At 49.7% G+C, this 27,624-nt stretch overlaps 1 protein-coding gene across 12 annotated transcripts in view; it reads left to right on the top strand.

Moving 5' to 3' along the window:
* Positions 1–27,624, top strand: part of ZBTB7C (zinc finger and BTB domain containing 7C) — a 348,164-nt gene that overhangs the window by 278,573 nt on the left and 41,967 nt on the right. For 3 of the 12 annotated variants that reach the window (XM_070630126.1, XM_070630129.1, XM_070630130.1), the window contains one exon: positions 25,177–25,304. The exons of the other annotated variants lie outside the window; for them this stretch is intronic. In XM_070630126.1, the coding sequence (XP_070486227.1) occupies positions 25,177–25,304 (128 nt within the window). The remainder of the gene's footprint in view (positions 1–25,176; positions 25,305–27,624) is intronic. 12 annotated transcript variants of the gene reach the window in all.

The raw sequence follows: 27,624 nt of genomic DNA, 5'->3' as shown, positions 1-27,624 counted from the left end.
AATCAGCCGTGGTGGGAGGATGTACGCCATGGAAATCGGCACTGTGTCCACCCCATGGCCTTTTCCCCTTTTTCTGGATAACCGGTTGTTAAACTTTTACCAGCACACCACTGATCTGGGCTGGATGAAGCCTTGGAGAATACCAGGGAAAATAGCACCTCAAGGGGCATCTGGAAAGTGGGTACAGGGGGCTTGTTTGGGGTTGTCCCCAGTGCACTGGGGGGCACTACTGGTATTAAGTGGGCGAGGGCCATGGACACTAAGTGTCCTGCAAGGCCCAGCACAGTCCCAAAGGCCCCCAAATTGTGGCACCCAAGATGCAATAGCGCCTCTGTTGAGAAGCATTAAGATTCTTTGCCAAGCTCCTGGCTTTGTAGAGGAGGTTAGAGAGTGGGCTTCAGTTCCATCAAAGTCTCTCAGGCCCCATGTGCGGGGTGATGAAGACGAACCACGCTGAGCTCCCCCTTCCCACGGGCCCGCTATCAGGGTGCTATGTAAAGGTCTGCGTGGACGTGGGAACCAAGGTCACCCGAATCCTAAACCCCATTCCAGACTCTTCCCACATCAGCACAATTGGGGCCAGAAGGAGGGCTTGTCTTCTGAGGAGAGGACAGAGATGCAGGGGATGGGGGCATCCAGCCTTTGCAAACCTTCTGGACAGGGTTCAGCCCTGTAGGAGCGAGCCACCCTGTGGAGACACATCTCTGCACAGCCACAGAGACACTTATCAATGTGTTGCCAGCCAAGGCAAGCACTGTGGCGTGTAGCTTAAGCAGAGGTCAAGGCTGAATTATCCCAAGACAGCTGGGCGAGGGCTCTCCTTATACAAACCCCACCCCTGGCTGCCTGGCGCTGCGGAGCTTGCCTGCCCAAGGCCCGGGAGGCACCACAGGTGTGCCCTGGCATTGCACAAGCACACACACCTGCAGGGCCCACTCCCTGCTCTTCACACCCCTTCCCGTCCCACGTGGGGATCAGGCCACTCAGTTGGAAGACCTACTTAGGGGGGTGTTTGGGTCCCCATCTTACTTGCTTCTCTGTGTCCTCACAGCAAATAAATAAGGAGACAGGATCTATCACCACTAACAATCAGCATGTTCCTTCTTTTATATGCCAGCCACTGGCTGGATTTTATATATGTGTGTGTCTTTATTGAATTAAATTCACATACGATGCAATTCAGCCATTAAAAGTGTACAATTCAAAGTTCTTAGTGTATTCACAGAGTTGTGCAACCATCACCATAATCATTTTCAGAACATATTCATCACCTTAGAAAGTAACCCCATTAGCAACCAGTTTCCATCTCCCCCTACAGCCTCTGGCAACCACTAATCTGCTTTCCAGCTCTATAGATTTGCCAATTCTGGATATTTCACAAAAATGGACTCATAGAACATGTGGTCCTTTGTGACCAGCTTCTTTCACCCAGCCTGATGTTTTCAGGGTTCGTCCATGCTGTGGCAAGTATCAGTACTTCATTCCTTTTCAGCGCCCAATAATACTCCACTGTATGGAGCTATCACATTTTGTTATTCAGTCATCAGTTGATGGGCGTTTGGGTTGTTTCCACTTTTTGGCTTTTATGAATAATGCTGCTATGAACATTCATGCACAGGTTTTTGTGTGGACAAATGTTTTCATTTCTCTTATGTCTAGATCTAGGAGCAGAATTGCTGTCATATGGTAACTCCACTTTACATATGTTTTTACCAATTTGTCCAACTTGCCAAAGCAACTGTCATTATCCCTGTTTTATGGATAAAGGAAGGAAGATTCTGAAAAGTAAAGACCACAGAACAAGGGAGTTGTTTGGACTGAATTCAAACCCGGTTGTGTGACTCTTTCCTATGCTGTGACCCACATGCTGCTCTAGGTCAGAAATTTCTGCATCCAGCAGGCCAATATTAACTTGTCCCTCAGTTTTCTCTCACTCCGTAATCTGTGATCCTTTCATCTTTGCCAGAAACCGCGGTTGCAGGTGATGTCTTTGCTGTTTTTCTCTGAATCTTTGCCATCCTGGGGGGACCAGATTGGACATCTCATTCCTCTTTCTGGGAACGTGCTTTTCTGACCTTTGGAAGTCTTGAGCTGGTCTATGGCCCACTAGGACCCCAGCATTTTCTTCTACTGTATTTACCTACGACCAGGTCTTCCCTGTCTTATATTTGCCTTCCCTGCCTTTCTTCTTTATAAATTTAATCAGTTGAATTGGATTCTCATAAAATTTAGAATCAAACAACGGTCCTGTGAATTATGACCCCCATTTGAAAGGCTGGCACCCCTTCTCCACCTGCCCCACTTTTCGTATGTATTTTTGCAAATCTAGTGAGAATGGTTGCCAGTGTGAGATACAAGTGCGATGTAGCCATGGACCTTCAAGTTTTTTCCCTTCCCACCTTCATCCTCCACCAGAGACATGGGTCTCCTTTGATGCAAACCTCTGTCTGCCTTGGTCATCCCCTGCTATTTGCCTGGTTTTGATAACCATTCTCAGTTGTGTCTGGGGTGAAATAGTTACCATGGATGACTTTTTCTATCAAGCCCTGTCTACCTTCTCCAAGAAGACTAGGTTAGCTGGTTGTTTCAGCCAGTATTTATTGAGCGTCTACTGGGCTGGAGTGTGTGTACCCTTCCTGTTAATGACATCATTTTGATGGTAGGTGATAATAAGTGCAGGAACAGCTTCCTGTTGCTATCTTTTGCCCTCCTACTGTTTGACAGTGGGTTCCAGGATGTTCTTCTTCAATGCTTCAATGTCAGAAGTTGTCAGTGGCAGAAGCTTCCTCTTTCTAAAGAAATTGTTTTTTTAAATGCTCTCTTTTTAAGGCTAACCTCTTGGTTTTTTTCTTTTTTCAAAAGAAAGACTACACATTGGCAAGTTTCCTATTTGAGGAGGATTTCCTGGTGTTAGAAATATGCCCAACACGTGCAGCTGGTGGTCACCGGGGGCTTCCATGGCCGGGGTTGTCAGCCACACAGAGGGAGGGAACCAGCTGCTCCCAGGTGGCTTGGTCTGGTGAGGAATTGGTCAGCACATTTGCCAGGTCGTCTAGGGCTCAGCTGAATTTAGAATGAGTGAGGGGCTGATGGTTAGGCATCAAATATATGCTGAGCCCCCATCTACAACATGCCCCATTTCGGTGGCAACACTCATAAGCTCCGTGATGGAAGAAGTTACTTAATCTCTCTCTGCCTCAGCTTCCTCATCTGTAAAATGGGCAGAATAGTATTATCTACTCGGTGGGGTTGTTGTGAGTCTTTAGTGAATTAATGTATGTAAACTACTTAGAACAGTGCCTGGCGCAGAGTAAGTGCTCAGCAACGGCTACTTGGAAAATCACAGCTTACCCCCGTTCTGTCCAGTGTGGTAGCCTCTACGCATGTGTGGCTCTTGAACTGTGGCTAGTCCAAACTGAGATGTGCTGTAAGTGGAATACATAGTAGGAAAGGAAGAATGTAAAATAGCTCTTTAACCATTTAAAAAATATTGATTGCATGTTGACATGATAATATTTCAGATATATTACTTTAAATAAAATATGTTGTTAAAATTACCTGTTTATTTTTACTTTTTAAACGTGGCTACTAGAAAATTTAAAATGGTGCATGTGGCCCGCATTTGTGGCTCACACTATATTTCTCTTGGATGGTGCTGGTCCAGATCAATAAAAAGTAGCCGAGAATGATTGTGAAAATCTTTTATTTTTATTTATTTATTTATTTTTTTTTTTGATTGTGAAAATCTTGAGCACTCAGTCTGAGAAGGTCCAGGGGAGAATCGGGGGCTGCAGAGGCAGCTCTGAGAATGCTGGTTGGAGGAGGTCAGAGGAGGAGGAAATAGGGCTCAGATGGAGAGGGGAGGCTCTGGGAGGCCAGGGACCGGGCTGGGCCCGCCACCAGCCCAGGCAGCAAGGAGGAGTCCAACAGGGTAGGACCTTCCAGGCCAAGGATGCCGCGCACAGAGGTGTGGCAACAGATCAGAAAACTCCGAAATGATGTCCCATGAGGCCACAACACCCCTCAACCTGCCTTCCCCGTTGGGGGTAGCCGCTCCAGTCCCCCACCGCCCCCATGGGCAGGGCCCTCCTCCACTCAGGTTCCCAGACTTGCTCATCTGCATCCCCCTCCAGGGCTCTGGCTTGATTTGCGACCTTGTTTTGCAAAGGCGGGAGCTGCCTCCCCCTCCCCCAGTCCCCAGGGGGTTGCTCCAGCCTCCATTACCAAACCGTGTGACAAGAAATGCAGCCCCCTTATTAAAATAATGTAATGTCTAACTAAAATAGAAACCCCAGATAACAGTTTTTGATGTTTTAATGACTGGGCTCATTAGACAGACTTCCCACTTAAAGTGTCTGTCTAGCAATTAAGGCTAAAAAAATCATAAATGATGACCACACCTTCTGTGGCTTAATGGTTACTCCGAAGGCTGGTCTTATTATCTCGGTGATACAGTCTGTGATAAAAAAGAATTTAAGATACTCTCCCAAGATTTATTTCCCCATTAGCAAGCTGGAGGAGGAAGGTTAAGAGTTCTCTTAAGGTCAGAACTGGAAAGGGAGCGGGTGAATAATAAGATGCCTAGAATTTCCCTCCCCCAGAACCAGCCTCCTCCTCGCCCGCCCGTGGGGAGGTCCCGCAACGCCGAGGGGTTTAACTTTTGCCTGTCACAGGGAAGTCTGTGAATTGTTACTCTGAGTGACCCCAAGCAGTTTATTTAGTTAATTGTCAAGCATGCAGGATGAACTGTGGAATCACCTACTTCCACGTAAATTATTTCCTACCCTAATCTGCTGACGATGGAGGAAAAGTCAAAAAGGGAGCACTTGATGAGAAAAACCTGAGCGAACGCATCCAACTGCCCCAAACAAAATGTCCAGGATGGGGGGGCGGTGCTGATGGGAGAAGAGAGAAGGGAATCGCAACGGAATGGTTTCCTGTTGCTAAAGAAATGGGGGTGCAGGTGCCCCATCCTGGGAGTGGCTCTGGGCTCAGGCTTCGAAGGAGGAATCTGAGAAGGTTACAGCACAGCAGCTTAAAGGAGACACAAGTAATTTCACAGTGAATTGTGTTCAGAAGTAAGTACAGGAGGGGGCACCTTTAGCCTTTTATTGGGCGTGTCTTAAGTGATGAATGATATTTGGATCACTGAGGCCATTAACGGAGCAGTTGTACCTGTCCTGGTGGGAGGGGAAAGGCTGCCAGCTGCCTGAGATCCAATGGTGATGACCAGGCTCTTATCAGAGGGGCTGACTCAGAACCCAGCTGGGGCTGCTTGACCCGCCCCCCCAGGCAGCTAGCAGGAGGGGCTGGTGGGGGCCAGACCCTGCCAGTTCATTTTCAGGAATTGCAGTTAATCTCCGAACCTGCCCGGTCCCTCAGATCTGTCACCTGCAACCTCCCCCACCCCCCTAGTAGAACAGGTAGGCCTGGGGGTTTTCAAAGGTGTTTATGAGGGGAGAGAGAGTGCTGGGCGCTTACAAAGTTTAATATAAAACCAGAGGCAGAGTGGAAGTCCACTTCAATGCTCTCTACAGCTGGAGCTCCTTGGGCAGGCTTCACCCTGAGTGGAGGGACCAGGAAGAGCAGGGAGGGCCAGTGGTGAGGCACTGCAGGTGTTTCTTTCAACAACTTTGGACACTTGACCATTATCGATTGAGCATTATTCTGTGCCAGGCATTGTGCTAGGATAGATGGTGTGAAAGATGAGACAAACTTCACCTTTATTTTTCTTTGGAGAATACTCAGTGCCCCATCCTAAAACCACTTATTGGAGTAGTGTTATCATTTACCCCTAGGGCCTGCTTGGTAAGTAATAAAGCATTTTATAGGCCCTCAGTTATTCCTGGCAGCAGTCCTATGCGAAGAATACCTGTTGTTAATCCCATTTTATTGACGTGGTAACGGAGGCAGAGTGTAACAGGACTTTTTTGGATGTAAATGAGAGAAAACCCAACTTAACCTGGCTGAAGCAAACCAGAATATGTACTGGGTATGTAATGCAATGACCGTGAGTAGGGTCCGATTCAGAGACCCCTGCACCCAGGCTCAGCAAACTCGGATGCAGGTTTCTCTGTCTCCTGGCTCTACTTCCCACACCAAATGGCTTCATTCTCAGGTCTGCAAGGCAAGATGGTAGCAGCAGGGACACGCAGCCTCACAGCCTCTCCAGTTGAAGTCCCGGAGAAAAAGAGAGCACCTCTTGCCGGTTGTTAGAGCCTTTAGATCTGGCTCTGACTGAGCCTGATTGGCTGTCTTAAGTCACATGTCCATCTCTGAACCAATCCCTGTAGCCAGAGCATGGAACTCGTGATTGGCTTATGTCTGGTCACATGCTTCACCCTGGAACCGGATGCGGACTCCTTCCCACCCGACGTGGACTAGAGTCGCGAATCCACAAAAGGAAATCAGAAGCTGTGGCCAAAAAAGATGGATTGGATTCTGGGAAGACAAAATGCAAGACTCACTGGAAAGGGTGCACTGGTGACAAAGCCCGGCCTGGAAGCCAAGACCATCGAAGTCCCACAGGAGCTGGGAAACAGTGGAAGAACAGGCATCCCAGCTCTGGCTCAGGCCAACTCTGGGCTTTGGTTAGTATCCCTTTTCTAAGTGGATCTTTCTAGAGCATCCTGAACAACAACAGAAACAAAAAAGGTACTCTGAGACCCAGAGACAGCTTGGTAAAATGTGATTAGAAAGACCCTAAGTGGGTATTGATCCATCTACCATAGAGTGGCTGGCCCACAGAGGCTCCCCTGTCATCCCTGACACCAAGTGCATCCTGTCCATCTCTGCTGGTAAAATAGCACCCAGTGTTCCAGTTCGTGCTCAGAAGGCCCCGTCAGAATGGATCGCTCCCTCTCGTGTCCTCCTCCTGTACCCTTCAGTACTGTAGCCCATCGTAGACTTTGGGCTGGCCAGTAGTTTGTGGGGTTTGTTCGTTTTTGCCAGTAGATTTTTATCTTGTCTACTATTTTAACATGTCTACTCACTTGGCTCAATGGGTGATGATTACCAGATGAAGGATTCTGAGGCTCAGCAGGAAGACTACTGTGATTGATCAGTAATGCCTGCTGAGAGGGGCAGGGAGGTAACCTTGTTCTAGTTAAGTTTTGGTTGCAAGTGAAAAAAAAAATCTCAAGCTGGTTTAAACTGAAAAATGCCATTTGTTATAAGGATAAAGGGGTATATCAATATGTCATGGGCCTTAAAAGCAGGGAAAACACTACAGCCAGACCTCATGAAAGGCTGGACTCAGGGAAGCCATCAGCAACCAATTACCTCCTCAATATCTATCTTTCTGGGGCCACATGCTATCTCATCTTGGCTTTTCTCTACACAACTGATTGATCCTTTCCGCTCTATAGATCAGCTCTCTTTGATTTCCCCTGCATATGATAGAAGCCGGTCATACAAGATCCATATTTATATGGACATCAGTCTAGCAACATGTAGAGAAAGTCTGGGGCTAGTCTGGCTGAAGTCAGTTACCTGCCTTTGATCCAATCAGCTATGGTCAGTGGGTAAGTTTCCTTAATAACCAGGGAAACCCTCTGAGGTGAGAGAAGAGCCAGTTTTCAGGGAAAAAGGGTCATCAAGGGCTGGACAGACACTCCAGAAGGAGGCTCCTTTCCATTTATTCTGTGTATTTGCTGACCGTGCCCCCATAGGAGTGGTGGAAGCCATAGTGGTAATGGTAGTAGTAACAACGGTGGTGATGGCGGCAAGGATACAGGGGTAAATCAAACTTAGACTGCCCTGGAGGGATTTACAATCCAGTGGGGAAAAATGACTTAGACCCCACACAGACTTTGATAACTGCCAAAAAGCACATCCTGGGCGGCAGGATCATTGAGTTGAATTGGTTCACCGTACTCCTTGCTCTCTGCTCACCCATTGCTCCTAAACGCCACACGAGATGGGACAATGTTTATTCGTAAGCTTCGCGATCACGTTGAGATTCAGACTTTTGACCTCAGGTGAAAGCATCTTGTCAACTGTCCCTTCCCCACTCACCCCCTTCCCTGACGGTTGGAGCAGTGCCCTCAGCCCCTCTAACAACCTGATATCCAGCCAGCCCCCTGCCCTCCATCTTTGCCGTCTTCCTGTCAAATGTTGTCACATCCTGATAATTATTTTAAAAGGAAAGAAAAAAATAAGGTTCAAGTCATGCCAGAGCCCAGGAAGCAATCTGTGGCCGCCCTGATGTCATCAGGAGCCCCATTTCCTTTCCGTCTGAATGCCCTGCCCAGAAAGTGCATTTGCAGTCAGAGAACTTAGCATTTCAGAGCTCTCATGAAAAGTCACATCTCAGCTTGTGACCTGTCTTTAAGAGATCGGGCCTGTGATTCAGTTTCCTCTCTCTCTTGCTTTTACTCTCTTGAGAAACCAAATTGCCTCCTATTTTTTGGTTTTCTAATCATATGTTCACAATGGGCACTTTCTCCTTTTTCTCTTTCCTGCTAAAAGAATGTAACTCTGTTTACCTGCCGGAATTAAAAGGAACATCTATGCAAGGGTTGGGAGAGCATTTATGGGACCAGCGACCCAAGCCCCAGATAAAGGCAGAGCTACGTGTTCTATGGGACAGCGACAGAAGTTTCCAGGAGAAAGGGCAGCTTTGAGGAGAGACGGGTGATTGCCTTGACTGCAGCCCGCCTGCCTGATTGAGATATGGCTCTCTGTGCAGTGCTGGGTTCTGCATAAGGGCTTCCCAGCTGTTCGTCAGCTTGCAGGTATGGGCTTTTCCCCACCTGGCTGGTTGGGGGGAAGCAAGGTTAGGGGACAGCCATCTGTCCCTCAGCTGTGGGCTGTAGGAGGACACCTTGGCGAGACCCAGTCATTCATTCCTTCCTTCAGCGGATAGTCAGTTCCTGAGGTCCCCCCTGGTTGACCTGCCCCAGGACCCACCTCCCAGCTGACTCTGCCCCCTCCTGCTTTGCCCACCAAACCTCTGGCTTTTGCTGACCTCTGCTGCACCTCTCTATAAAATGGCAACCCCACTGCTTGCCGCAGAAATACCTCAAAGTGGCCGTGGGAATTCAAGGACTCCTTATTTTTCTCCAGACCCAAGAATACCCGAGGTCTAATGCACAGCATTTTGGGAGCATTGTGATAATCTGCTACGTTTCTTAGCCAGCCAAAGTTAAATCATGGTCGTCACTAGGAGAGAACTGGGGGAGACTTTTGCACGAAATTTACCTGCCCAGAGTGAGAAGAATAACCTAGACATGCCTCACCAGGTTGAAAAGCACTGTGAAGTGTGGTTGAAAATACAATTGCTGCCTCCCAGGCAGGGCAGCTAATGAATGGGCATGGTCGGACGCTGCTTTTCATCACCTTGACTGCTCTTTCCCCAGAGCTGTATCCAGGTGGAACCATTCTGCTCCATGCTCCCTTCTTCGTTTCAAAGTGTTCAATTTTAATGAAACAGATATGAGGTCAGGGAACAGAAGTCACTTAAGGAGTAAGTGCATATGCAAACCGCTGGGTAACTCACTGCAATTGAAAATGCAGTAAAACCTTGATTAAGTGCACCCCAAGTAACCAGAACTCTCAATTAACTAGGATTTATTTCTTAGAATTCTGCTTTTAGGGGAAAAAGCATATCATAAGGGGGAAAAAATCTCATCTCAGGGATTTTTTTTAAACTTCCTCCAAGGTCTGCCTGGTCTCAGTCTGCTTTCTTCCTAATACCCGTTTCCTTCTTCAGCTTCATTTAAAAGCCTGTGTGATGAAGACTAATGGCAGAGGGATGACTCTGAAATGTATAACGTCAGTTCAACTCCCTCCTTTTATAGACAAGGGCCCTGGGACCCAGAGAGGTGGAGTGACTTGCCCTAAGACACATAGCTGGTGGTTGCCAGCAGCAAAGTCTCTTAAATGCTGGTCAAACGCTACAACTATGACATGTCACCACCCCCAAGATTAGCTGCCTCATCTTGGAAGTCACCAAAAGGTCTGCACATGAACTAAAAACATGAGGGGAAAAGTGAGAGACTCTAGCCAGATGATAGCATCACTATCCAGGCTGCCATGACCACATTGCCCATCAGGTCCAGAGCATCTGATACGGGACAGCACGTTGGACAATAGTCAGAACAGAGTGCAGTGGCCATTGAAATTAGCCATCATTTGGATTTTGGTTATAATCAACAAGAAACCTACGAAACTTTAAAAGCCTTAAAAAAAGAAAACCTTAAGCCGTAAAATCAAAATGCTGGGGTGCAGCCCAGCATTGCCTCCTAGGGAAGACTTCCCTGAGCTCTTCGTTACCTCCTCTTCTGTGACCTCCCGTTTTGACATCTGAAGATATCTCTGGCCCTGGTTTTTCCTCTTAGCTGCCCTTAAGGCCAGCCTCAGAATAGGCAGTCACTTCTATAGGACAATTGTAGGGCACCAGGAGGACAACCTTCTCCCGTGCTGGCCCCAAATATTCACTTTTCCATGATCAGCCTTAAAAGTGTCTTAAATTCCATTCTGTCACTCAGTGGGGACTTTTTAGATTTGGGGAGATCTGGGCCAGTCCTGGGCCTCTGTGCCCTCAGATGCATTTATTCTCTGCTCTGTATCCTAGGGGCTGACCTGCCAGCTGCATTGCCCCAGCTCCCTTGCCAGTGGGTTTCTGGCTAGGTTTGGCCAATGGGAGACACTAGTTGAGGGCAGGAGGAAGGGAGAGACCAGGCAGCACCCCTCACCACCACCACTTCTCTTAAATCTGGTGGCATCTTCATGGTGCCTGTGTCCTCTCTTTGGCTCCAGCTCCCCCAAGGCACCCTCACCACAGTTCTGTCACCTTCGGGAAAGCCCTGAGTCAGCACTCTGTTAATACCGTCTCTTCTCTGAGTACTCCACCAGCTTCCTGCTGTTGTTAATCAGGAGTTTCCCCAGACGAGCCCCCCCCACATTAAATTCTCTGTTGAATTACCTGGTCCTCACTGGTCCCTGACCAGTACAAGACCCCCGTATTAAAATGCAAGACCCTGGACACCTCCGACCTCAGTGGTCAATGGAGACCAGCTGTACTTAATGGGCTTCCTCCAGTGGGCAAAAATTTGACCCAGTCAGCTTTAATCTACTTAATCAGAACCTACAGTTAATCAGTCAACCCAAAAAGCCAGTTGAAGCAGGAACCAGAAACCAAAGGTATGTGGATACCTTAAATACTTTAACTTGGAACAGGAATGTACGTTTCTTCACCTATCTCATGAGGTCGGTCAAGGCCTTTTATTTGCATATGGGTCTAGTGGTTGGGGTTTCTCACTGTCCTTCTTTCATAGATCATCCCCATAAATAAGGCGTCTTCTGAGGTTTCTAGAATGGATTTATTGAAGTGAAGAACTTAAAGACATATACAAAGTACATTAGAGTGCAAAATCCTTCTAGGTGTCTGGTTTGCTATCCAATATTTTATCTCATCCACACCTAATTCAACAGCATCTTTTTAATGACTCACCTTTGAGTCTATCACTTTAGTTTGCATTAAAATTTAAGCTTGCTTTCTTACTATACTCCTGTTTCATCCGTTTACATTATATTTAATTAAATTGTGAATAATAACAACAAACCCAACTGGCATCAACAGGTTTGGGCTCAGCACAGCTGCTCATTGCACAGCATGCAGCTCAGCTGATGGGTGCAGGCTGATGGGTCTGGGCTGTCCAGAGAGAGGCCTAGGGGCCCCCAGTGTCCAGAGTGGAGGCCACAATTCAGGAGGTTGCAGAGGGGATGGAGGGAAGTGATTAATGCAGCACGTCTCGTAAGCAGAGGCGGCACTCCTGTCATTTCAGCCCGGGGTTCCGTGGCTGAAGGGGTAGACCCACGATGGAGAAACAAGCACCTGGGCTGACTGGATGGATGTTTCCTCTTTGTTGCAATTATCAGTGCATTAATGATTCCCAGAATGGCTTCTGCTGCCATGAATTGTATGATTGGCATCACACCTTGTTTGACGACATTCCTTCCCCCTGAGTCCTTATCTCCCGCAGCTTTGACCAGGGACTGGAGGAGTTGGGGGGTAAAGGGAGGCACTGGCCTGAGAGTGAGCATTCAGAGCACTGGTCTCTTCCAAGTGGATAAATGCAGGATACTGAGTGGCCTCTAAGGTAACACTGGGTACGGATCAATCGACACCTCTCTCAAGGACCCACAGTGGGCAAGGGGGCAGAGTCTTCTGCACGGAGGAGACCACACAGACTGAGACACAGAAAGATGGTTGGGATCGTCTTTCGAAGATTAGAACTCAGGCCTGGCTAGAACGTCTAGTCCTCTGATCGAGAGTGAGTCACTCCCCTCGTGAGCAGAGGCTGTTTCCACACCTGCAGGGTGAAGGAGTCAGACCAGGTGGTCCTAAGACTTCCTCCAGCTCTCACATCCAGTGTGTCCATGAGCTCTAATAAATGATTCCCGTCCTTGAAGTGTGGATGGCCTAGACTGTCCAATTCAATAACCCTGAGCTCCCTGTCCCATCAAGCACTTGAAATGTGGCTGCTCTAAACGCCACGAATGTAAAATACTAGGTTTGAAGACTTAGTACAAAAAAATAACCAGTTTAACATACCTCATGATCGATAAGTCTTGAAACAATCCTATCTTGGACACATTGGGTTAAAATACGGCGTTAGAGTTAATTTCACCTGTTTCTCTTTCTATGTGGCTACCAGCCAATTTTAAATTGCGTATGTGGCTTGCAGTGTATTTCTAACGGAGAGCAGTGCTGCAGAGAGAAGCTGCACCAACAGATAACGAATACCCGGGCAGTGCCTGCTGCGGGAGCTCAGAGAGGAAAGAGCACGGTGGGCTGGATGAGGTCAGCTGACAGGATGCCGTGGGAAGGGGGGTGGGCCAATCCAGATAACAAGAGGCGAGGGTGAGTCTGTGTGGCTGGGGTAAGCTCATAAGCAAGCAGGAAACCCTCATCCTGCAGCCCAGTGGCCTGGCTGGCCAACCTCTCTGGAAGGGAAGGGCGGGAAGGCTGGAAAGACAGGCCCAGGGTTACGCTGAGCATTTGTACTCCCAACCTCTCTCCACTTCCGGCTCTCCCTACTCTCTTTTCTTTTTCGAAACCCCTCACTGAGAATGCTCAGCCCAGTGAGAGCCTTCAGGATGGGCAGAAGCAGAGGGAGAACTTGGTTCATTCTTCCTGCCTTGCTTGTCTACAAGAGCAGTTCAGCATTACTCACTGGGGACATTGATGGTTCAGGAAAGTGCGGAATTGCACCTGGAATTCTATAGGCATCATTGCAAACGACTTGTAACTGCCTGGTCAAGAACTCTGTGGTAGAGATTCGAACCCCAGGATTAGGGCAAGTAGCCAAACATGGAGGAGAAAGCTGCTCCGGGGTTGCTAACCAGCCAGCTGGTGGAGTTTCGGCCGCTGAGCGCACTTTGCCTCTCCCCGGTCCTGGGCCCTGGGGCTTCATGCATCAGCACAGAGACAGGACGTGTGACTGGCCTCCTGCATGCTGAGCCTCACCTTCCCCTTAATGACCTGAGAAAATCCGGGGACTTGTAGGGAAAAGCACATGCTGTCTGGACGTAGGTGTTTTCCTGTCACTTCCCATGCCTGCAGCCCACCCCATGTGAAGCTTCCTGAGGGCCAAGGGTGGGAAGGGCTTGGGGCTGCCCGCCTCACTGCTCCACTGCCTGGCTACCCTTCTGCTGCCTGCCCCGCCTCTGAATCATGAGACTACCCTTGACGGTCTTGGAAAGAGAGGAACCTTCCAGATTTAGAGATGGGGAATCTCAAACCCTTTCTGCTTACTAGATGTACCTGGGGAGCTTTTAAATTATACCCAGGCCTGGCTCCACCCCCAAGTCTGATTAATTAGGCTGAAGTAGCCAGGTGACAGTATTTTTCTAAGAGCTTCCAGGGTGGATGGAAAACAACTATTTAGGTTTAGGATGAAACTTTATCACCTTGCTACTCAAAGTGTGGTATTTCTTGAACCAGCAGCATGGGCATCTCCTGGAAGCTGATTAGAAATGCAGGCTCTTAGGCCCCCTGCCCAGGCCTCTTGAATCAGAATCCACATTTTAATGACTCCTCAGTTGGTCAGCGTGCACAGTGCAGAGAGAGAAGCGCTGTTACCTCTGTACATCAGAATCACCTGGGGGAGATGAGGAGGCTAGAAACCCCGGGGCCTCCGCTTTCTGAACCGGACTCCTTAAGTCTGGGCAGGACGCGGGAATCCTCGCTTAACCAGCAACCCAGATAATTCTCATTAATTGGAATAATGGGTTTAGGACTTTAGTCTTTTCAAAGCACATTTCCTCCCTCTGTGATTAGCAAACCTGGCGCAGCGAGGGTACAGGCACACCACCACCAGGTGAATTGTGTTTTCATCCCATCGCTCTTGCATCCAAATATCTTCCATTGCTCCCCATTGCCTATCAAATTAGGTCCAATTCCCTAGGCTGGCATTGGAGAAGCTCCATAATTTGACCCCCTGCCCACTGCCAAGTTCACACCCACAGTTTCTTTCTATCACTCTATCACACCAACCAAAGTAGAACCACTTGATACGCTGAACCCATCTTCTGTTTTCATCTCTTTCTTCCTCTGTTTAAACAGGTTGGGGCGGGGTGGTGGTTCTATATTTGATAGGCCATCTGCCCAGCCCCTTCGCTGCCTAAAACTTATCCAGCCCTAGATGCTGTCCATCCTTCAAGGCCCAGTTTCCCGGACAGCCCAACCTCAGAGCCATGTGTCCCTCCTCTCAGCTTCTGCAGGGGTGACTTAAGACGGTATCGTTCACTTCATGGAGCCCAGGGTGACTGGAGGCTCTGGAGGACGTGCTTATTTTCCTGGGCATGTGTTCTTCCGCCCCTGTTAGACTGTGAGACTAAATGAAGGCACAGACCAAGTCTTTATGCCTTTATTGTAATCACTTCTCTCTTCCCAACCCTATTTAGCGCTGTGGCCTGTGCATGGCCGGAGTTTCATTTGACTGACAGTGGATGTTCCAGTCAAAACCTTGATGATCAGGATGTTAATGCTGATGCTGGTCACACACATTTATTTACATATTTATGTAAATCTGCTGCTTTTAGCCTTTTTGAAAAGTAAATGGTAGCTTTAAAGAACAGAAAAGATGAAGTAGAATAGGAAAAGAAAGCAAAGCAATTCATTAAGAAATAAGGAAAACTCTGGAAAAATGCTCCCTTGGGCCCCCTGTCAATCACTGGTCCTGGGTCCCGTATTAGCAAGCACCAGGCAGCAGCCACAGAGCAGTCCCCGGATCCAGGGATGGGGGCGGAGGGATGGCCCCGCTGATCTCAGCTTTCAGAGGGGTCTCACAGCTCGGATCACTGCATGAAATCGGAGAAGTGGGAGGGTACCAAGAATAAGAACATGGCCTATGGAGAATGCAGATAGATCCTGGAAGGGGGTCTGCAAGTCCCCCCACACTTGGTTTAAGGGAGCACCGTATTCAGCATTTTGGCCTGGAGGATTTGCCTTCTCCTAGGAGATCCAGTGTCCTTGTCACTGAACACACCAGAGCTTTCTCACCTCTTTGTTCGTAGAACTCAGACGTCCTCCTTATTTGGGCCTCTCAGCGCCTCATCCAGGCCTAAGCACAGTGGGCACTCAAGAGCAAAGAGCCGAGGCTGAGGAACCAGCACTGGGAGACTCAGGGCAGCTCCGGCACACTCCTGGGCAGCTCACTTACCATTTCTGACCCTCAGTGTTCTCCTCTGGAAAATGGGGATAATTATAGTTACTTCTCAGGATAATTGGAAGGAGTTACTGAAAAAAACCTATGTTAACCCTTTAGCACAGTGCTCACACAGAGGAAGCACTCAACAAATGGTACCTATTATTATTATTATTTGTACCATGGGGATAACAATACCCACTCCAACACAGAGTTGTGAGTATCAAATAAGATGGGAAGTATGAAAGTGTTGCAAAGTTTAAAACCTGTTGCACATCATATATTCCTTCCTTTAACAAATAGTCCCCCATCTGCTCAGGTGGCTGCAGGAAGACCAAAGATCACAGGCCGGCCCTCAGAATCCAAGAAGGTGGATAAAATATTCGCCTGTGTCTCCAAGGCAGCAAAGAGGGAAAGATGACGTCTGCCTGAGCAGTAGGGTACTTTCCAGCACTTCCACGTGAACCCTGACGTGTGGGCTTCATTGTGGCAGATGAGAGGGACTCTGGAGGTGAGGAGAGTAGGAGAGCATTCCAGGTCACAGAAGAACTAAGTGAGTGGCAGGGCCATGCATGGTATGTTGGGGGAACAGAGAGTGACCCAGAGTGACAGAACAGTAGGTGTGCCCCTGTGGGACAGTGGATAGGATGCAGGCTCTGGACCTGGCTTCCGGTCCAGCACCACCATCAACTACTGGGTAACCTTGAGTATGGTTTTTTTTTTAAAAGATTGGCACCTGAGCTAACAACTGTTGCCAATCTTTTTTTTCTGCTTTTTCTCCCCAAATCCCCCCCAGTATGTAGTTTTATATATATTTTAGTTGTGGGTTCTTCTAGTTGTGGCATGCAGCATGCCGCCTCAGCATGGCCTGATGAGCGGTGCCATGTCCGCGCTCAGGATCCATGGCGGCCCAGGATCCTCAAAACCCTGGGCCGCCAAAGCAGAGCACACGAACTTAACCACTCGGCCATGAGGCTGGCCCCTTGAGTATGGTTCTTAACCTCTCTGTGGCTCAATATCCTATCTGTAAAATGAGGCTAATCATGGTATCTACCTCAGGAGGTTGGTGTGAGGATTAAATGAGATAATGTGTGTGGAGCCCTTGGAGCAGTTCAGGATGCAGTGGTACTAAGTACCAAGTACTTAGTACTAAGAACTAATGACTCATTGAAGGTGATTGAGCAAGGTGACATGATCCAAGTTGTCCGCTAAGAAGATGAATTGTCAGCAATGTTCAGAGTAGACTAGCACACAGAGAAAGAAGAGGCAGCCCTGCCACCCGCCCTGTCCCTGGTGTAACCAGGGGTTCCCTGGGACAAATACTAACCAACTGATGGCTTGGCCTCTGATGACCTCTGGCTGAGATGGGCCAGGCATGCTCAGGCAGCAGTGGGGGATCTGGAGAGGGAGCCAGGGCCCCTCAGATGCCTCCCACAAAGGCCAGAGTCACTGAACCTGCCAGTGGACACAAGCAGGGTCCCTGGCCAGGGCAGGGAGGGGTCTCTGAAGACCCCAGACATTCAAAGAGGTAAAGGATCCCAGACCACTTTTCCTTCCAGTGAGCCCAGAGTCCAGTTCTGCACAGTCAGCACTCAGTTTCCCCTGAAGAGATTTACTGTTAGATACTATTAATAGCTGATGTGTACTGAACACTTCCTACCCACCAGGCACTGTTCTAAGTACTCACATTAACTCTTTCAATCCTCACAACAGCCCTAGGAGGCAGATATTATTCTTATTATTCTCCCCATTTGACAGATGAGAAAACTGAGGCACAGAGGTTAAGTCACTTGCTCAGAGTCACAGCTAATACACAGCAGAGCAGGAATCCAAACTCTGGTCTAGGGACTGCGTTACGTCTGCTACTCCTTGTCACTTCATGTTGGTTCAGGCAGGATGAATTCCCGCCTCCTGTTAGCCTGAGACAGACTTCTTTGGTGAGGCAGATCCTATTGGGAGAGAGGCGATGAGCCCCATCGGGCATGCATCACAGAGCTGAAGGTGCCTGCGTGGGGTATGGGTCCCTCCCTCAACCTCCCTCAACCTCCCTCATCCTCCGCCTCCTTTCTCCAGCACACTCCCATCTCTTCTGCAACGGCTCCTCTCAGGAAAGAGCCCGGGGCCTAGACGGCAGCCCCTTGAAAGCAAGGACTGTGTCTTCTCATTTTTCATCCCCCATAAGGCCCAACAGAGGCCCAGACACAAGGTAGGCCCTTGAGTTCAGCTGAGTCAATTTGAATGAACTCATTCGTTCTAAGATGTAAATGAGTGATAAGATTTTAATGACACCACTCCCAGGGACGGGCATTTTAATATGGGCTAAAGTCCAGGATTGGCTTGCCCCAAAGGAATGAAGCTTTGATTGTGAAATTATGGGCATCGGCTAGCTGGGGAGGCTTGGGGGGACAATAGGAAAGGGGTTGACAGAGGTGACAGAGGCCCTTTCTGGCTCCCAGATACCATACCCCTCACTAGCAGCCACCATCTCTGCTTGTGTCCCGCCAGGTGCGCAAACCACAGACTCTCCAGGTCCTGATGCTGGGGAGCCCGTGCTGGGCTCACAGGAACCCAAGAAGTGTGTGGGAGGGCTCAGCACTGGCCACGAGGGTCCTGGGAAGCTGGTTTTGGCCGTGCTGGGTCTGAATCTGAATAAGCACAAGCCGTGAGACCTGGGGCTGGAGAGCAAGGTTCTGGGGGCCAGAGCAGTTCCCCCATCTGTGGCTCACAGCCCACTGTGGTCTCTGGGCATCTGTTGAAGACCCCAGCAAGGTGCAGATGTGCGGCCCCCAATGGACTCAGCCTAGGAGGCACAGGAGCTGTGAGGGAAGGCTGGACGGGACCCCAAGAGCCACCTGCCACCACTCCCAGGAGTTAGCCCAAAGCTGAAGATGGAGCAGCATCTAATATGACAAGTGAAATGAAAGACAGTGTGAAGTGAAGTGGAGGGCAACTCAGTCCCACGCCCTGTGTAGGGAGGAGACGGTGCCTATTTGGTAGCACGTCATTCCTTGTCTGCCCCCTGGCCTCTGCTCGCAGCTGCCACTCCCATTCCTCTGCTTCTGAAAGCTGAGCCTCAGCTGGGCTCAGGCCTTCCCCACGCCTTTCACTGCCCTCTGGGGTTTCCCTCGCTGCTCTGGGGCCGAGCGTGTGCTCCCCGCCTGCCTCCCCAGTGCCACACTTCAGCACAGTGAGACATCCACCCAGGGGTCTTGGACAAGGACCCTGGGTGCAGAGGAGGCCTCATGCCCACAGAAGCTTCCGGAACACCTGAGTATGGAGACCTTCCACAGGCCCTTGGCAGGAAGACAGGGGAGGAGTGAGGCCATCCCTGCAACCACCCAGACAGACGTCCTGGCTGTGTTTAAAGGCCTGCCTTGGCCAACACGATTCACTGTTCCCCACGTGGGACTACAGCACGTCCTGCTCCCCACCCTAGGCCGCTGAAGGCCTTCCCTTCTTCAGGGACAAGACAGGAGGAAAAATCAGTTCCAGACAGGGACGGCTAACATAAGGCTCTTTTTAGCCTCATAACCAGAAGGCGCAAAGGGGCTCCCTGACAGGCACCATGTACAATCAGGGAACTTCTTCGATTTCATCTTTTCAGGGCTCTGAATTGTGTTTTGCTGCTGACTGGGTTGTAAAGGCCTGTTACAACAGCCTATTACAGAGAAGCATCCCGTTATAGTAGAGAGATTTCCATGTCCCGGCAAATGGCCCACACAAATGGGAATCTGTTGATGGAGACAGAGGCAACTTTTTTTTTTTTAGGTGAGGAAGATTGGCCCTGAGCTAACATCCATTGCCAATCTTCCTCTTTTTGCTTGAGGAAGATTGTCCCTGAACTAGCATCTGTGCCAATCTTCCTTTATTTTGTATAGGGGACACCGCCATAACATGGTTTGATGAGTGGTGTATAGGTCTGCACCTGGGATCCCAACCAGCAAACCCCAGGCCACCGAAGTGGAGTGTGCAGATTTAACCACTACACTGCGGGGCCAGCCCCTGGAGGCAAGATTTTCTACAGCAGGCTCCTCTTGTCTCTCTCTCTGATTCCAGTGTGCTTTTGGGTGGAGAGAAACACGTTAGGTTCTCTTGGCCTTGTCTGTGTGAGGAGGGATGGGCTGGAAGGGGCAAGGGGCAGGGAAAGAAATTAGAGTGGACAGAGGCACACTGAGAAGGGAAGAAAGCTGATGCGAGACCGAGATTCTTACAGACTTCTGGTTTGGCTTCAGTAACAGTAACAGACCCTCAGGATATGAGTTCTAGAGAGACGCTTGGAAATCAACCATTTAAAGCAGTGTTTTTCAAACTGTAGGTGGCAACCTATTATGGGTCATTGGACCAATCTAGTGAGTCACAATCTACTGGCTTAAAAAAATTTAGGTAGAAAAATAGAAAATACCACTGTGCATCCTATAGAGTGAAATATTGTTCAATCAAATTTTCTTTCAGTTTTATGCACACACATTCATATCCTAGCCATGAAGCAAAATGTTATAGTGGGTGAGAGTTGAAAAAAGTTAAACAGGGGTCTTGTCCACCGATACCTACATTTTCATTTTAAGAAAATTGAGGTTTAGGGAGAGAAAGCCATTTGTCCAAAGTCACTCAACTCGTGAAATTTGAATCCAGGACATGTGGCCTGACTTCTAGGCCAGGCCTCATCCCCACAGTGGTTTCCTTTCTGTGAGGGCACTTGGAAGCATACATGTGGTTCTGGAGCCAAAGGGACCTGCATTATGCTGTGAACAAGTCACTCAACCCTCTGAGCCTGAGTTTTCCCATCTATAAAATGGGCCCATACCCAGGGTATGGTAACCATTGTGAGATTACATGAAACCCATGGAAGGGACCTGGAAGGGACCCAGATTGTACTATTTGCCTTTACTTTCTTTTCCTTTCCAAATATCTAGTCACGTAATACAACTCCCCTAACCAATACTTCCCCCCAAACAAACATCCTGGAGGGAAAAGCTCCTCCTTTCTCGGTCAGATTCCAGCATTTCTCTGAGCTTGCTGGTTCTCTGCTGAGGGCCTGAGTGACAGCTTTGTTCCATCTTGGGTCCCTGCAGATAAGGAATGGGATTGCTGGTAACGTGGGTGGATTGAGAAAATTCCAACATGACTAAGGATTTGATCACACCTGGAGACCATTGTGGAAGAATTTTACCTGTAGATGCACCTACAGAGAAAAATGATGGCTCGGATCCCACCTCCTGCCCCAAACATATGGCCTTGTTATAAGGCTTGGCATGTTGGAATCTTCTCCAAGCACGTGGTGCAAGAAGATGGTGCATAATTATTTGGAAAACAAATGCTTTCTGGGGACTTTTAATTTCAACTCACTCAGAATGCCACAGGACCGCAAACGATTGTGGTACCCGAAAGAGTGAGGGACCAATTTTCTTCCTCCTGGTATCCTCTACTGTGTAGACCAGCACTGTCCTATAGAAATATGCAAGCCACATATTCACTTTAAATTTTTTCTAGTAGTACTATTTTAAAAAGAAAACGAATTAGGTGACATGAATCTTAGTGATATATTTTATTTAACCCAGTTTATAGAAAATATTATTTCAGCATGTAATTCATATAAAAATTATTAATGCTCTATTTAACTTTTTTTTGTACTAAGTCTTCAAAATCCAGTGTTTGTTTTACACTCACAGCTCATCTTCATTTGGTTAGTCGAATTTCAAATGCCCAGTAGCCATCTGTGGCTGGTAGCTTCCACGCTGGACAGCTCAGGTATAGTCATTTGTGCATAGTAGGAGTTCATAACATTTTGCTGAACTGATGCTGAGAGTGGACACCTGTTGAACGGCAGGCAGGATGCTGAGATCAGAGGATTGAGACCGAGAGAAGAAAATGGGAGAAGGGCCCTGATGGTGAATTTGGAAAGAAATCCCTTAAAATGAGCAAAAATGTAGCCTTTAAAACTGCCACAGAACTGCCTCCCTTTCACAGACTACATCAGATGTGTTTGTCGGTCATGACATAGAAAGTTCCAGAGGTGCCCAGAATCAGAAAACCTGAGTGGGAAGTGTGGATTCGATGCCCCTGTGCTGTGTGCTTGTGGGGCCAGTCATGGGATCAGGGGGCCGTGCTGAGCCTCACTGGCAATGTGGCAGTTTAGTTGGCCTCGGGTTGAGAGCTGTCCCCCTGAGGTCTCATTTTTATTGCAGGTAAAGTTTCTACTCCCTTCTTGAATATTTGAATCAAGAAGAACCTTAATTTTAGCTTTTGTTGTCTGTGCGTTTCAAGGAATTTACTCTAAGTAAGAGGAGAAGCTCAGTATGTCTTTGTAGAGGACGAGTTCTTGGGGGGAAATGGAAATTTGGCTGCCCCATTGACACTCCACATACTGTGTATGGAGGAACCATCTGCTTGGTGGAAGGAAAGCAGCCTGGAGCACTGTTTGCCTGGCAGCTGTGTCACTAAGATGAAGACATGAACCCTGAATCATTTGGGGGCAGCTGATCCATGTCCAACCCAGATTCTGGAAGGCGCTGGAGAAATCAGGACTAGGAGATGAGGTCCAGGGCCCTTTGAGATCTGTTGTACCCCTTGGAGGGTACAACATCAGCATCGGGCGTAATGGAATGCTAATGGTGGGGCTCAGGCCATGGATCTGTAGAGATGGGAAGGAGAGAGCCACTGTGGGCCAGGGGATGGAGGGGCTGCCTGGGACTGGGTTGGGAGACAGTGGGTGCAGGGGCCATGTGACTTCTTACCTGCAGTTCAGGTCTTCATGTACAGCCAGCTGTCCAGGGCCTCTCTTTGGGCTTTTGTCCTCTCTGTTCCTCCAGGGTACCGTTCAGGGGTCATTTCCTCCAAGGTAGTTCCCATCCTCCCTTCAGCCTCACCCAGCAGGCTTGACCATTCCTTTCTGCTGCCCGCTGTTGCCGGTACACATCTTTGTCCTCAAATGTAACCCTCAGGAGCATGTTTTGTTGTGTGCGAGGCTGCCTGGCCATCTCGGCTGTGGGATCCTCCAGGGAGAGCTACATGTCTGCCTAGTGTCTGGCTCCCAGGGAGACTGCAGTAATGCTGATGAGAGGTTAAACAGAGGCTGAACGGAAGGAAAAATGCACGAACTCTAGGTGGGAGAAAGAAGCAGGAAGGCGCACATGGGCTCGCCCAGGCTCTCTGGAGTGGCAGAAGCAAAGGAGGAAAGGTGGACAGGTTGATGGCTGGTCCAGGAGGAACATGGGCTCTGTCCTTGCTCTGGCCCTGTGGACTCTGGAGGCTGGCCCACCCCTAGCTGTGTGCAGCCATGATGGGGACTGGCCCAGCCCACGGCAGCCTGTGTGTCAGAACAAGTCAGTCCACATCCCCTGGTGGCGTGTCAGCCACAGCCTGCTGTCAGATATCTGGTGTGAGGTACACCTGTGCCCGTGTATGGAGATCACTGATGAGGGCCCTTCAGATCGATGGAATGGTGCAGAGACCGTTCCTTCCCGCACAGATGCACCGAGGCCCACAGAGGTGAGATGGTTTGCCAAGGCCAGGCAAGGACAGATGGGAACTAGAATGATGCCTGGGAATTATAAATGCCAAGCCCTTGTCCTTCCTTTCATCTGCATCAATTAGTGTCTGGTTGCAGCTCCCTGAGCTTCACCTTCATGAGCGCCAGTACATGAAGTCTGTGGACCCTCACTGGGGTCCGTGGAGAACTATAAAGAGGTGTGAAGTGGAAGGCGCAGTAAATACCCAGATGCACTGTCATTTACAGGTGGCACGGATGACTTCAGTGGGCAGGCGAGCTGTCTTCACTCAGGCATCTGAGAGTCACACATATATGTCTGTCCAAGTACCAGAGCTACTGGGTAGAGGAATCAGGACAGCGTCAGCCGAGGAGCCTGAAGGGTTTAGGTTGACGGCACACTGGCCCAAAAGCCCTTGTATTCCACGCAGGGCTGATCTGATCCCGGGCTACCGCCTCACAGCTGATAGAGACCTCGAGATGTCCCTTCCACACCAGGTGGGCTCCAGATACCATTAGAATGTCAGCTGGGCTTGCATGTGTGGGGGACATCTCCCTGTTTGTGGAGGAGCAGTGGTGTCTTTAGCCTTGTTGTGTGGCTGCTGTAAGTTTCGACAGTTCTGCTCACGGAGGAGGTGGAAGGGTGAGAAAGGAGCTTGCTTGTGCCCCATAATCCCTGGGCCCTCGTCCACTGGCCGCAGACTAGGCTTTCTTGCCAGCGGAGGTGCCCATGCTTGTCTGCCTGGAAGTGGAACCACAAACCGTTTCCCCAGGACCCCGATAGCCCACAGGCATAAAGTCCTGGGGGCCACATCCTGCCCTACAGAATGGAACCACTTGGCACCATGAGAGCCCACTGGGACAGCTGGCCTATCAAGTGGGCTGGAGCCCACTGCCTTCTCCCAGTGTGAGCGCGTTCTGCCATGAGTATGGAGCCTGAGAGGCTCCAACCAAGAGGTGGGCTGGCTGCCTTCTCCTTGGGCCATGGTGGCTCACTAAGGCACAGCCACTTTACCCCTCTACTGAGGGAGGTGGTGAGGAGAGGCTGAGGCAGCCAGGAAGGGATAGGTGAGGGAACAGAGTGACAGCACCCCTGATCCCACTGTGGATGAGTTTGTCTTCTCCAAGGGAGGTGGACGCTGGGCCCATTTTATTCTGACCCTTGTAGAATTAATCCCCAAGACGCTTTGACCCTCCAAGATGGCATAAGGGATTTTCTCTTTTAAGAGTGGGTTATACTTTTAAAAACTAGGGCTAAATGTTTTCTTTCATTCATTCATTCATTCACTCCATAAACATTCTGTGCCTCTCATGTGCAAGGGGCACTGGGCTTGACGCCATAGAACCCACATGATGCAGGAAGTCATGACTTCCATGTGGTTGAACTAAGAAGAGCCTCAGACCCCTTGGCTTCCAGACACACACATGTGTGGCATCCTGACACATGCGTGACCCCCAGCAGGGCAGATAAGCTACCCAGGCCTCAGTTTCCCTATCTACAAATTTGGAATAACTGACTTTTCAGTTCATTCAGCTCTGAATACTCTATAATTCCTCCAGGAATCCCCTCCTGGGCATATACTCGAAACAAGTGAAAACAGGGACACAAACAAGTCCTTGTACATGAATGTTCATGGTGGCACTATTCACAATAGCCAAAAGGTGGGAACGATGGGAACGACCCAACTATCCATCAATGGAGAAATGAATGAACACATTGTAGCATAGCCATACATAGAAGGGGCAAGGGGGCAAATTGTTGAATTTGCCTGAACCCACCCTGAGGAGGAAGGAATAGAGAGGGAGGGCAAAGGAGCAAGCATTCCTTTAGCACCCAGTTCTAGTGCCAGGCATTGTCTTGGGTGCTTGTAGATGGATTGTGTGTTCCATCCGCAGAGGACAGATAGGGTGTCCAGGGAGGCTGCAGGGTCTTCAGCCAGTGGTCCAATTTCTGCAGGTGTAGACGGATTAGCCGACAGAGCAGGTGGGGCCGTCCTAGACGCCTCCGTTTAACCCGGACACTCTCCCATTCAGGTGCAGGGAGGAGAAAACCAACTCTGGGAAAAAGCAGAAAGGATTTACCTGCCCCTCCCCACCGGAAGCAGCCCTGGAGTTCTTGCTCAGAAACAGCTCTGTGGTTTTTGCTCCTCCGGAAGTTGCAGGTTAAGCCCTCGGATCCCATCCTGGGAGTGGGGAGGTGGGAGGTGGAATAAGTCAACCCAGATGGTGCAGTCATTGCGCTGCTGCTCCTCTCAGCCAAGCCCACAGGAGGGGAGGCAGAGCTGCTCTTGGGCTTCCTGGAACTGCAGGCACCAAACAGGTCCCTGGAGGTTCAGGCACGCGCCTCCTCTCTGGGCTAGCTGTTGCCACTTCCATCCTGCTTCCTTCTTGTCGTCTTGGGGCCCTGGGCTAGAAGCCCTCCCACATTGCAACCCCACCCCAGACAAGAATGCAAGGAGCTGCAGCCAAAACCCAAGGGCGCCTCTTGTGTCCCATATCTCCCATAGAACCAGGTGGGCATTTGGGTGGGGAGAGAAAGACCAGGTGAAAACCGAAAGTCTATTGAGTAGGCTGTTTAGCAATGCCTTCGATGGCAGCCCACACGCAGAGGAAGCTCACTGTGCATTTCTTAGTGATGATAGCTGTAGCCCTGTGGGGTGGGAGAAATGGGGCTTGAGACAGTACACTGAGGAGAGGCCTGTATACTGGGAAAATGGTGAAACACCCCTTTTCTAGTCTCTTCTTGTACCTTGTGCCACCTCCCTCTGCTCTGTGCACTTTGACAGATGATGTATTTTGATGCCGGCAAAGGTGTGAGTCTAATTAACTAGAGAGGTCAGAGAGTCAAGAAAAATTGGAGAATTTAAAAAAAAAAATGGTGCCAGTACATTAATGACTATGTGACCCATCACAAAAACAGCACTGAATGGGAAGGACTTTGGCCAGCAGGAGACCTAGGTTTCAGTTCCTTTGATGAACCAAGAGTCCTTGACCAAGCCATTTTCCCTCCCTATTTCCCCAGCTGCAGAGCGCTGAGAGCTTTCTGCTACATATGCTTTGACTCTGTTCTCTCTGTTGGGCCAGAGAGAGCATCTTTGAGAGTAGGCCCTTACTCTTCTCTCCATTCTATCACTGGAAGGTTCTTGGGGGTTGGGAAGACTGGGTCTCTCTCTCCCAGACCGAGTTCTAGCTTATTTGACGTGAGGATGTCATGAAAACCGTCCTCTCTATGCAGGAGATATGTCACTGAGCCAGCTTCAGTGCGTGGTTATCCACACAGGCTGCTGGGATGTCCTAAGTCATTGTGCTCTGTTGGGGTTCCCTGGTGCCCAGTGGTACTCATCCATTCATATGACAGGCACTCACTGAGCCCCTACTCTGTCCTAGGCCTGCAGCTGGGGGGCTCGAGGGCCGCCAAGACAGGGAAGGTCCTGTTCCCGAGAGCTCACGTTCCAGGAGGCCATGTCACTAGGCCCCCACTTCATGCCCAGCCAGGGGCTGAGAGGCAGGACAGGGCCTAAACCCTAAGAAGCTTAGATTTCCACTGGGGACCACAGGAAACAAATTAGAGTGAAGAGAGAAAAGGGAGAACTGAGGACAGGGGAAGAAACGAGATCCAGGATCAGGACCAGGGCACTGAGCAGAGCAGGAGGCGGGCAGGGGCCGAACCACCCACACCAGCGGCAGCAGGGCCCAGCTCAGAAGGAAAGCGGGTGGGGAAGCAGGGGCGGGGACCAGCTGGCCAGCCACAGCCAGACTTAGCCCTGCAAAAAGGGAATTGCAAGGTCTTGTTGGGTGGGGAGGGGAGGAGAGGAAGAGGCGGAGGGGGGAGGCGAGGCCTTCTCCCTGTTCAGATTCAGGGCCTGTTCGAATTCTTTGGCCCACAAGAGCAGCCTGCTGGGAGCCTGTCTGTACCTGCCCGCGACACTGCGCCCGTCCTGGCCCCAGGGACTCTTCTGTTCCCATTGTTTCCCGCACCCCACACCCCAGCCCAAGAATAAAGATAACCATCCCCTGCCCACCACCGCCCGCCCTCCCCACCCGGGTGACTCAGGCTGGTGGCCGGGTGGCAGCCGTGCTGCTCAGCCTGGCTCCGCTCAGCTGCCTACATCTGCTGCTGATTTGCTGGGCCGAACCAGTAGCCTTCATGTCTCTGTGACCTAAATTAGGGTGGGGTTTCTTTCCTGGATTAAAAAAAAAAAATGGTACCTTTCTCCCCCTGTGGTGTGCAGATTATTATAGTGTCTGCTTGCTTCCAGGGGACAAGAAAGAAAGTGAACTGGGACAAGTCCAGTTTAATTGCGATGTACAGCTGCCCGAGGTCTCCTGTCCACTCTGGCCAGTTCTGAGCCAAACCAGTTTTCCATGGCCAAACTGGGCCCGGTTTCCACAGCGTTTCCTGTCAGGAACTTCCCCCGCCCAGTATGTGCTGTTAAATAGGATCCTTTTCATTCCTTTTCCTCTTATAAACTTCCCTTTCAG

The sequence above is a fragment of the Equus przewalskii genome, chromosome 7, assembly GCF_037783145.1.
Source record: "Equus przewalskii isolate Varuska chromosome 7, EquPr2, whole genome shotgun sequence".
NCBI lineage: Eukaryota > Metazoa > Chordata > Mammalia > Perissodactyla > Equidae > Equus > Equus przewalskii.
The sequence above is the reverse complement of the archived record's forward strand: the minus strand, read 5'-3'. Positions and strand labels throughout refer to the sequence as shown.